Source organism: Nanorana parkeri, unplaced genomic scaffold (assembly GCF_000935625.1).
Source record: "Nanorana parkeri isolate BGI_ZX_2015 unplaced genomic scaffold, ASM93562v1 scaffold23, whole genome shotgun sequence".
NCBI lineage: Eukaryota > Metazoa > Chordata > Amphibia > Anura > Dicroglossidae > Nanorana > Nanorana parkeri.
In genome coordinates this window covers 2,050,251-2,062,242 of record NW_017306291.1, presented here as the reverse complement: position 1 = coordinate 2,062,242, position 11,992 = coordinate 2,050,251, and the positions used below count along the sequence as shown (strand labels likewise).

Sequence of the window (11,992 nt, the reverse complement as noted above, 5' to 3'; positions counted from 1 at the left end):
CCCCCCCCCCCCCCCCCATCCCTCTAGTCAGCGTTGGAGAAACGGAGAGGAATCCCTCTGTGGAGCGGTGACTGACAGTCACCGCTCTCTGCAGGTAAAGGATTGGGAAGTCAGCAATCAGCGCTATGTGCTCGCTGACTTCCCGGTCAATAGAGCCGATGTGTGACAGCTTCAGTGTCACAGGTCGGCTTGAATTATGGGGATGATGATTTTTCACTCGCCCCATAATTCTTCTTTAAGCTGGCCATACACCGGTCAATTTTATAGCAGGATTTGGCTAAAATTCGAAAAATGTGTGGTCCAATCGGCACCCCTCCGTTCAATCAGAGATGATTTTTCAACTGATTTTTTATGAAGGATCTGGTCTGAAAATTCTTGCTCAAACAGTGACTGCAACCAATCAGCTGAAGTCTCTCCAGTATTCTGATAGCCACAAACTCACAGCTGTCATATTCAATAGCCCGGTGGGGGCTGCATGAGAAAACTGTTAGTGTATAGATAGCCATACCTTTACTTCACATGGGTGAATAGCATCTCCAGGAGCAAGAATCAGGGATGCTAGCCAACGGAGAAACTTTAGCTCTATGCCTATCTTGTGTGGGCAGCCAGATTTGTACCCTGTGCAAATTAATGGCTAGCACCAGTGCTGTTTGAATGCAATGATTAGGGACTCTGACCAACCTTTGATGCAGTTTGCTTCCAGGGGCAGTTTTTATGCGCCCATAGCACAGAGTGCCGGTGCATCCAGTAGCAGTGTTCAGCGCCCTCTGAACGCAGCAGACTATTCACCCTCATTCGTCTGTGTGAATGAAGCCTCAAATGGCATCCTCGAATCTTCAGTTATGTTTTCCCAACTACATTTCAAATAATGTAAAGGAAGCAATGCTGTGGCCCCGGCTTTGGTGAATGTCCTTAGATTTTATTATATATACAAAAATATATATGCAATTTAACGGACATGTTGCCAAATCTTTCAGCAATTTGTCTCTACCCTGCAGAGTTGTAATAGTTCTACATAATGTGTATCATGAGCCAAACATTACTTTCTGCCTCATCCACCAGATCATTAATAAAATGACTGAAAAGAACTGGGACTGATATCAATCCATGTGGTTCACCACTGCTAATTTTAGCCCATATTGAATATGCTCATTTACAGCTAATGTTTTCTTTCTCTATTCCCTAAAGTTGAACTCCAGGCAGATATAAGAGACACATTAAATTAGATTTGATTTCAATAATACATCTTTAAATGTATTTTTTTTGTTACTGTAAGTAGTGAAGTACCTGGATATTACCTGCCTCTTATCAGCCTCTGTACAGCAGGTTAGGAGGGGGGGAGAAGCAGCACCACTAGCCAATCAGTTGTACTGCAGTGCTCATGCACTAACAAGGTAAATGCTGTTAAGAGGAGAGAGCAGAGTGATGGAGAGATGAGCCAAATGGACCAGTGCTTCTCCTTTCACTGTCCAGGATCAACAGGTAGTTGGTGGGCTAGGAGAAATCGGTAAATACAGATGCATATATAGTTAAGTTCTTCAGCACATCTTTTTTTATTGGAAGTCTATAATTCTACTTTATTAGACCAAAAGGGACCAAATAAGAGAAGTTCCTTGTTAGGGTTTTATTTACACTTTAACATAGCACCCAATAATAACTCAGTAATTCAGTAAGACTGTTGAAACTTGACATTTGATTGGTTGCTAACAGGGCCCCATAGCAAAATTTTGTATTGCAGAGCCCACTTGAGATCCCACACAACCCACCTGAGAGTGACCCTGCATAGCCCACCATAGACTCTCTTTAGTGGACTCTGCAGAGTCTCAGGTGGGCTGGTCACACCCCTTACCTGTCAGCCCCGATCCGCTGCCCGCCTCCTCCTCCATTATCGCTGGTGGGCCCCGCCTCCTCCTTTGTCGCCGGGCCACACCTCCTCCTCTGCTGCCGACCCCGGGCCCCGCCTCCTCCACTGCTGGTTGTCATTGACTCAACAGCGGCTGTGGAGAGGAACGCGCCGATGCACAGATCACTGTCAGTGATCTGAACAGCAGTGCGTTCCTCTTCACAGCCGCCAGTGACAGCCTGCAGCATGAGATGCCATAGCCATAGCGACCCAGGCGGCACGCACGGCATCAGGGATGTCCTGGCCGGGCCCCCTGTGCCCTGGGCCACATAGCGGCCGTCTGGTTTGTTACGCCACTGGTTGCTAACATGGGATGTTTACAGAAATCAGTATGAGAATCTTATCATCTCCAAGTCTTAAAGAGGAACTGAACTCTGGAAACTGTGCCCCAAAAAAGGTAGAGAACAAAGGACTATTTACCTGCATTGGCTGTAGCTATTCTGGAACAGCCACCGCTTTGTGTTTGCACATACTTTCCTGAGACTTGTCTGTACGGATAGTATGACAACCTACTGACTTGGTGATAATTCACAGATAGTGTCCAACTCGATAAGAAGTCTCAGAGTAGAAACCAATGTAGTTTGTTCAGCCTTCACAATACAATAGATGTGATTCCTGTCATTACTAAGCTGGCCATACACTTTACAATTATCGTACGTTTTTTTACATCCTGTCCTCGAACCGTTGTTCGATTTCAGCACGAATGCCCCATCATTTCTCAGACCAATGTGGATTTCAATTATCGTTCATTTGCAATACTAACTGACCGAATTTCATTGATCGACAGAATGGGTTTTCGTTTGCGCATGTGCAGTGTTCATGTTACATAGTTACATAGTATTTGAGGTTGAATAAAGACATAAGTCCATCAAGTCCAACCTATTGCGTGTGTGCATTTATGTTTGAGCAGGTATGTGCGTGTGTATGAGTCCATGTGTGATCTTGTTCTTAGGCATACCTGTACCCCTGTATGTTATGCTAACATACATAACATGTTGCAATTTTTTTTCATGCGAAAACGCCACTAATCCATCGATTTTCGTACAATTCGAAAAAAGGTTTTCCAGCCTGACCGATCGATTAAATTTGGCCAAGAGTACAGTAATTCTGATCGTTGACTTCCCATCAACTGGCAGATTTTCATACAAAACTCCGATTTTGTTAGGAAATCGAACAATAATCGCAAGGTGCATGGGCACATTTAGAGATGAAAAGACATTCCTATCTTTGCCATTAACAGGTTAAACTAAGACCCTCTTACCTCAGTCAGGATGAAGCAGAAAATAAGTGGGAAGGAGAGGCTAGGAGAATCTAGCAGAAGACTGTACCAAAGTACAAGAAACAGCAGGGGTGAATGAAAGATGATTATTATTATACAGTATTTATATCGTGCCAACAGTTTGTGCAGCACTTTACAATATAAGGAAGACATTACAATCACAATACAATTCAAGACAAGATGGTAAGGAGGGCCCTGCCCGTGAGGGCTTACAATCTAAAAGATACCAAAGAATGTACCGATTAGGCAGACACTTGTAGCTAGAAATACAGCATATCACAATAAAATGACATATACAAACATGACATATAACAAAATAACAGAAATGACAAAAAATGACAGCGGCTGTGGCAGCACAGTAGCCTTCATCTTTACTGACACACCATACTGTGCTCTGCACTGTGTCTGTGTATTTTATAACAGTGCAGCACACCACAGTAGTAACCAAATCTCCAGGCAATCAGAGGCAGCAGTGCCTTATGTTTCATGCTGCAGATATACAGCTATAAGGCTCAATGCGCAGGAATTCCTAGGCATCCTCACGTACCAGGAAGTGCACTACTATATTTCAGAAGGAATTCCAGACATAAGGTACTTTTTTCTGGGTAATGCTTAGGCACAATTCTAAATGATACGTAAAACATAGCAAATCTTTACTTTTTTAATGTTACTCTAACTTTAAAGTTATATTAAGGACAAATAGTTTTTAAGTTATTTCAAATGCTGATTAGATCACTTACAATGGATGCTGCTTCTTGATGTTTAAAGTTTTAGTTTCCTGCAGAATCAGCTGGTCCCCTGAGCCCGGGCCCGGATATCCTGTTTTAGGGTGGCTCCTTTCCCTTGCAAGGTTCCTGTGGAGCCAGCCTTGTGTGTGCTAGTAAGCTGTGTGTGACTCTACAGACACACAGGCATGACAAAGTAAACCGCTCCCCTGCTTCCAGCTCTTTCTTTCTTTTCTTTCTTTTCTTTCTTTCTTTCTTTCTTTCTTTCTTTCTTTCTTTCTTTCTTTCTTTCTTTCTTTCTTTCTTCTAGTAGATGGACAATTGCGCTGTCCCTTTTAATCTAGTAATGGACAGGAAGTTCATGGAAGCAGAGCTTAGAGAGTTGGAGCTGTTTGGAAATATGATGACTGTAAGTGATTGGGCAAGTACAGTATGTACAGAAAAACTTTGCTGGGCAATGTGTATTTGTTTTGCCTCCATTTATTATTGAAAAAAGTTTGAGTGTTTAATACTACTGTAATTTGTCATATCCTTTTCTATTTTTCTAGCTGCTAAATGTGATTTTGAAACTGGTAGATGTGGATGGTACGAAAGGCGGATTATCGATCTATTTAACTGGGTCAGACAGTCACCAAGCCTACTGCATCCTGAATATTCCTCCCAGGCCCCTCCTGTGGATCACTCTACAGGTTCCTCTGCAGGTATTTCTTAATCTGAAAACAATTTTTTTTTTTTATGGTTAGCCCAATGCAAAGACGCAGATTATCCAAATGTTACCTGTCATTAGAGAAACACAGAGACTGCCACTGCGGACCTGCTGAAACTGCTAGTTGCCTGACCTTCTGGCAGCAGTACTTTCTAAATCACTGACCCAGATCACTTATGTAGATAAGAACTCCTATATGAAAATAAAGTATTTTGCACTATTCTCCACAAATGTGCCAGACAACCAATACTGCTCGAATAAAATGAAACATGAAACACCTCAATATTTATGAGCAATCAATTCTCTGACTGACTATGATTTGCATACTTGTTCCAGGTCAGTGATTCAACCCCTGCACACTTCTCATTACCACCTCCCACCAGCCGTACGCAGCACAGTGGTGCACATATATGGTTGCCGGCGGTTTAGACAATAATGGCTGTGTGTTGAGTTATTTTGAGGGGACAGCAAATGTACACTCATATACAAGCTGTACACTCACTACTTTACATTGTAGCAAAGTGTCATTTCTTCTGTGTCGTCACATGAAATGATATAATAAAATATTTACAAAAATGTGAGGGGTGTATTCACTCCTGTGAGATACTGTATATATTAATGTATCACCCCCGGTTCCAAATATATGAACATTGAGTACATTTTGAACCTGATTTTTATTGACATGGGTGAGATCCAAGTCATTTCTTTGTTATCAGGCCAGGTGATCTTTAGGAGATTAGCTGAGCTGTCTAGTGATCTGGCTAGTTATTCTTCTGATTAGGGTTTATTATACCCGCCATAAAAGCATTAACCAGTCAGGCCTACAAACAACAACTTGGGCCATTAGCAAACTGTGAAATGTGAAGAATTCTCTTTTGGAGATCTTTAAACCATAAATACACTGATGTCTGATCTGTATTTTATGTAATCATATCCACAAATGGCTTATTTTCAGCAAGGGGACCAGGAGCTTTCTAATTAGTATTAGGGTGCCCAGACCTCATGATCGCCACAGTCCTAACCACAAATCCAGGCTCCTGCTGGCTGGAAAGCAGTGGCGTAACAATCGCCACAGCAACCCAAGCGGCTGCTATGGGACGCGGGGCACAGGGGGGCACGACCAGATGCCGAGCGGACCGCCTGAGTCGCTATGGCATCCTCTGCTGGTGGCTTTCACTGGTGGCTCTGAAGATGAACACGCCGCTGTTCAGATGACTGAGAGTAACCTTTGCAGCAGCGCGTTCGTCTCCACAGCTGCTGCTGAGTTAATAAGAGCCAGCAGCGGTGGGGGAGGAGGCCGGACCCGGCAGTGGAGGAGGAGGCGGGGCCTGTGGTCGACAACAGGGAAGGAGGTGGGCCCTGGTGATGGAGAAGGAGGCGGGCCTGGCGACGGAGGAGGAGGCAGGGGCCATCAGCAAGCGTGGAGGAAGAGGAGCTGGACAGGTAAGGAGTACGACCAGCCCACCTGAGGGTGACCCTGCAGAGCCCACCATAGAGAGTCTATGGTGGGCTCTGCAGGGTCACCCCCAGGTGGGCTGTGTGGTATCTCAAGTGGGCTCTGCAAGTGGTATAACTAGAAACCACAGGGCCCCATACAATTTTGCTATGGGGCCCTGTGATTTCTAGTTACGCCCCTGCTGGAAAGAGTTAAAGTTTGAAACAGAAATACAAGCTCCAATCAGTGGCCCTTGCCGTGCCTGCCATCCTAGTAGTAATACTTATTGTGAAAGAAGAATACAGGAAGAAAAATTGAGCATTAGTTTCTCCCTTAGTTTCAGCCTAGTATAGAGATTGTGTGTTCAAAATAATAATACAGAAGGTTCAATAGTTTAACTGGATATAATTTAATTTGCTTTCAAAGAAATGGGACTTTTACGGTAGTATAGTATGGAATTCATTTTTCATCTATAAAAAGCCCCTGATATTAAAAACATTTTGTTGATTCTCATTTCTGGACTTTATTTTTTTAACAGAAATCCCATCGGTATTGCACTTTAATATTCCATGCAATCCAACATATTTTGAGAACCAACACTCTTTTATATTACTTTGTTGAAATTAAACTTCACAATTGGTTGTGGCATGAACCTATCCTCTAATGCATTTCCCCAAGCAAAGTCCGCTTTTCAAAGAGTAACTATCTTTCAAAGGCAGTACTGTAAAGCTATATTGACAACAAATACATATATGAATATCATGACAAACATTCATCTAGTAATCAGTTTTACAATACTCCATAGTACATAAACCATGAATACTCATATATTTATTATATCAACAATAATTGCATGTTTTTTTGCAGCCAAGCTTGGTCTATGTTTCTATTTCAGAGTCTAATGAGGAGTGAGTTGTGGGGGGTGGGGGTTCAATTAAATAGCCACTTTTCCAGCAACACATATCTTTTCTTCATGTCTTCACCACTCCATTGAACTGCCAGAAGCTAAGAAATTAACATGTGCTGCCAGCTATGGAGGAGCATTTGTGTCACCTGGTCAGGAGCCCGAAGTGACAAGGACAGTCTCTGCTGTATCTCCATTCCAGGGCCCCTGTATAGAGATGATAGGTGACACAAAGCCATGGAGAATCATCAGTGCCTAGGGTAAGACTATGTTTTTGCTAAAACTTGACAGCTTAAATATAAATAGCAATTGTCACCCTCAGGACATCAAGCTTGATGAGTACTTGGAATTGGACAATTAAGCCAGAGGAAGTAGGCAGATGCATTCTCTGGGAACAGGTCAGGATCACAGTAGGCAGGAAGATATGGTACATAGACAGTAGGCAGATACATTGTTGAGGGTGCAAGCCAAGGTAATGACCAGGTAGCAAACAAGGTGTAGAATTAGCAGGCTGGTGCACTGTCTACATCTATAGGTACAGCAACAGGAAGAAGCAAAGGCAGGATAAGTGGGAAGGTGGGTAATAGAAAGGAAATCAGGATAGCATGCCACAGGTTAGAGAGTACTGATGGAGATTAGTAATCACTGAGCCTATACAGGTCTTCGATTAAATGGTTGGTTTGGCACCAATGGCAGCAAAAAGCTTGTGTGCCAACATACCTCTTGCTGATTGGCAAGACCTTTCTGATAACCTAACCACACTCCTTCCATGTGATAGTGATGGATCTGTTACCAAGCCCCATCATCTTTACATGAGGAGGGTCCATATCCCTGTGTAAGCTTTGACCTGCAGCTTCTCCTACTCCTGACAGGTCAACAAAATAGTGGAGGAGGCAAAGTAACGGTGACTATGTGCTTCTGGGTGTGTGGGCCGATTATGGTAAATCTGTTGTTTTGCCATGCATGAGCAAAACAACAGATTTACCATATCACTTGCCAGTTCACTTAAAAGGTGCCCACAGTCTGCAGTTCCCTTACACAATTGCCCCATGACCTTAGAGCGAACATTTTTTTGGGACAGGGCTGAAATCCTGTCCTGATTGCTGTGATAAGCTGCACCAGCAGCTTGTCTCTTCCCTTCTTTATAAAAAAAAACAACATAATACTTAGTGGCAACAGATGTCTGAAGATGGTAAGACATGCATGCTTGATTGTTTATGGAAAGCCTTGTCATGGTATTTATGAGGCTGCCATTGCTAGCCTCTTTCTAAAAAGAACATTCTTTATCGATATAATTCCTCAAGCCAGTGACTTAAAATATCAAAGCCACAGTTTCAGCAGGCAAGCCAGACAATTGGCATTTTCAGAAGAAAAGTGAGCAATCTACGTGTTTTTCTCATGACAGCATCTCTAAAAAGTACTGATAAATCTAGCTGGTTCACATAAATCATATATATCCTCCTGAGGAAACTACAAATGGCGAAACGCATTGAGGTTTATACACTGGATTCAGATCCCTTAAAATAAACGATTGAGGGTCTTTATGTCATACATTTACTGTACCCTAAGGGATGGATTGTGTGTACATGCAAATAAGAACCAGCATTTCCTGCTATATATTGTTTTACAAATGAAGTTTTTATCGACTTACTGTCATTTTTAATGAGATACCTAATAAACATTAAATATGAATTTGAACTAAGTAGGTCTGTATGTGTTGGCCAGAAAGCCCCTTCTTCCAATATGTGGAATCCGAGTGACTCCACAGTAAAGTAGTATTCGCAATTGGGGTGTAGCCATCCAGGCCTCCCCTCACTGAACACCATGTTCATTGCTAATAAATCTATTCTGTATAATGTGCCTTGCGCTGGAGGCTGCCGCAGACGCGAGGCGGAATACTAACCACTCTACTGAAAGTTTGTATTTGAAACTTGGAAAAGAGCTTTGACCTAACGTAGTTCAGCTCAACGCTTGTATCTTGATAAACAGCATGAAACTTTAATGGCGGTGTAGAAACTGATCAATTACCCGACAGTTTTCAAAGGCATTTAAAGCACACGTTGGCTGCCCTACATGTAACATGTCTTAAATAGCTGTTTATTTATTTATGCCCCGATGTATTAGGTTACTTCATGTTTATTCAGAAAAGGAACAGCAACTTTTCACATATTGCGGAATTACGGAGCCCGAAGTTCAGCCAGGCAGGAGCGGGCTGTTCTCTGACCTTCTGGTAAGAAGAGCTTTCATCCTTTTCATTCATGTGACGATCACATTTTCTGTTTTGCATGCTGTGCTTCTTATCAGTCGTGAGGTTCAGTTCACGGAGACGGATGAGTTATTATAATTCTCTTTATCATTTTATCTGATCTTTTCCTCATAAGAATGTTCAATTTACAAACAACAAACTATTGCTTGTTCGTGGAATCTTTAAGCCTTATTTTCTCCTGAATCGTTATTTTATCTCAAAAAGTATTACTTTTTTTTCATGGTCTTGATTTTGTCACTATGTAAAAGAACACCTTGTAAAAGAACTTGTTAATTACTTTCCAGTTTGGCAGGTAGCGTGTCCACCATTACAGTTTTCAATATTGTAGCCAAGTTTTGCCACCTTTTCCTTTTAAATGGGTATACTGATACAACAGTTCAAAGGGGGCTCTGTTGCTCCTCCATAGAGTGAAGCCACTCTAAGACAGGAAGTGTGTTACTGGCCGCATTACCAGTAGGGTTGCCACCTTTTCTTCATGTGAAACCCAAACACTCTAACGACACACAAACATTTTTTGGGGAGAATGAGTCGCGGCTTATTCATATGTAAATAGTGCCACCCATTCATATGTAAATATCACAGTTGAGGCTATTTTCAGTGGGGGGGCCAGTAGCCCCTATCTTAATTTTGGTTGCCCCTATCTGCCTGACATCTTGTGTCCGGGTTTCTGCTGCCATGAAACCCGAACACAGCATTCCAAACCCGGACTGTCCAGGTGAATCCTGGACAGGTGGCAACCCTAATTACCAGGTGAAAATAAAGGGGAAAAAACCTAAACAAAGAAACCAAATGCAGCCACCATATTAAAGGATTGATAAGCTGCAGTATTTAGTGTTTTTGTTTTTTGGATTGAGATAAGGTTTAGGTCCACCCAGTAGGGACATTTTAGTTATAGATGGAGACTGCTCGGCTTAGTCAGCCACTGACTTCTTTCATGTTTTGGATGCTGCAAACACTGAGGGCCAGATTTCCCACAAGGCCAACCAAGGCCCAGCTTCGGGGAAGCAGGGAGTAGAGGGGCAGCAGGGCTGGGGAATTCTTATCTCCTCATGCACGGGACATGCAGTTCCGGGCGCCGGGTGGGTAGCTGTTTTCTACATTTAGCCCTGCTTTGGGCAAGCAGAGCTGAATGTACAGCGGGGAAGCCGCCGCTTGTTTTGTACAAGTGATCCCGACGCTGTTGCCTAGATTACTTGTATGCAGCCTGCAGGTCTGCCATTCTCCATGAGAGGGTTGGCGGGTAGGGAGCACATTGAGGAACCTGGCCCTGGGGCAGCAGAGAGAGTAAATCTGGCCCTGGCAACACTGAGATCTTTCTCCCATAATTCCACAACTCTGCTCCTGTCTGCTTGGGGGTTTTATGTGTTCCAACCCAGGTATATGTGTTCCAGCACCTACTGTTACTTTTTCTGTATTATAGAATAACAAAAAAAAAATCTTCAAGAAAAGTGGTAGACCCACATAAGGTATAAGCACCCAAGAACTCAAAGCAGAGATCTTACATTAGAACCCTCCAGCAAAATAAACTTTTAAGTTACTTAACTCTCCAGTATAATACAAATATTAAAATATCAGCTTTAAAAGATTGATCCTTTAAAAAACCACTTTTAATCAAGACATATCAGAACTGCTCTGCTCATAGTGGAGTGTGCTGTATTGTTTCAGGTATTACAACTATGGACCGGCTGTGGGAGCAGCAGAGATTCGTCTCCATATCGAAAATGAAAATTACCCCACCATGTTGTGGAGAATATACTACAGCCAGGGAAATCAATGGTGGAAGGGGTTTATCCAACTTGATCGCCTGTCTCAGCCTTTCCAGCTTTCAATGAGAAAGATCAGCATGGGGCTGTACGAAGGTGTATCTGCTATTGATGACATTGTTTTTGAGAACTGTTCTCTGCCGCCTCCTGCGTCAAGCTGCAATGGATCTGACCAATTCTGGTGTACAGATACCAGGGCTTGTATCAGCAGTCTACTGGTGTGTGACCTGATTGATGATTGCGGAGATAGGTCTGATGAGAGTAACTGCAGTAAGTGTTACCCTTGTTGTACTTCCACTTAACTTGTTTTGTAATGTTGAAAGTGTTTAGATACTCATCCAAGTAACTTCCTTTTTTCTAATTAGTGTCAAGAACATAACCCAGTATTGATAGCCACATGGATGAAATTCTAATGCTATCCAGAAAAACTTTCTACTGTTTAAAAGTCAGAATGCCCACCAAAAAGCGTTGTGATGAGTCACCGGCACTCCATACAACGCGTTGACCTTTTTGTTATTGTTTGTGGTGCTCGCAGTGATGACACGGATGGCACCATGGTCCTCAAAGTCATTTAACCAGAAGATCACCAGCATTCACCAGGATAAAAGCTTGAACTGTTTTCACTTTTATTGAAATCACGTCACGTGTCATTTAAGCCAATGTCCCTTCTTTGGAGTGACAGAGTGATGTCATAGGGCACAGGGAGTCACTATGTTGCCCTGAAGAAGGGACCCTGTGTGGCCCCAGAACATTAGCTTAAATGACACATGTGATATGATTTTTATAATGGCAAAAACAGTTCACGCTTTCATCCTGGTGAGTGCTGGTGATCTTCTGTTCAAATGAGTTAGACTGTCCACCCAATTTACCTTAATCTGAACTGTCTGTTGCTCCCATAGCTTTCCTTTAGGTGGGACTGGCTGACCTGTCACAAGATTCTTAGCTGTGCAACTTTTCTCTCTCTCTCTCTCTCTCTCTCTCTCTCTCTCTCTCTCTCTCTCTCTCTCTCTC

At 42.8% G+C, this 11,992-nt stretch overlaps 1 protein-coding gene across 1 annotated transcript in view; it reads left to right on the top strand.

The window, feature by feature from the left end:
* MALRD1 (MAM and LDL receptor class A domain containing 1) overlaps positions 1 to 11,992 on the top strand; it is a 153,086-nt gene that overhangs the window by 16,089 nt on the left and 125,005 nt on the right. The window contains exons 5-7 of the mRNA XM_018563970.1: positions 4,456 to 4,608; positions 9,077 to 9,182; positions 10,884 to 11,251. Coding sequence (XP_018419472.1) covers positions 4,456 to 4,608; positions 9,077 to 9,182; positions 10,884 to 11,251 — 627 coding nt within the window. The remainder of the gene's footprint in view (positions 1 to 4,455; positions 4,609 to 9,076; positions 9,183 to 10,883; positions 11,252 to 11,992) is intronic.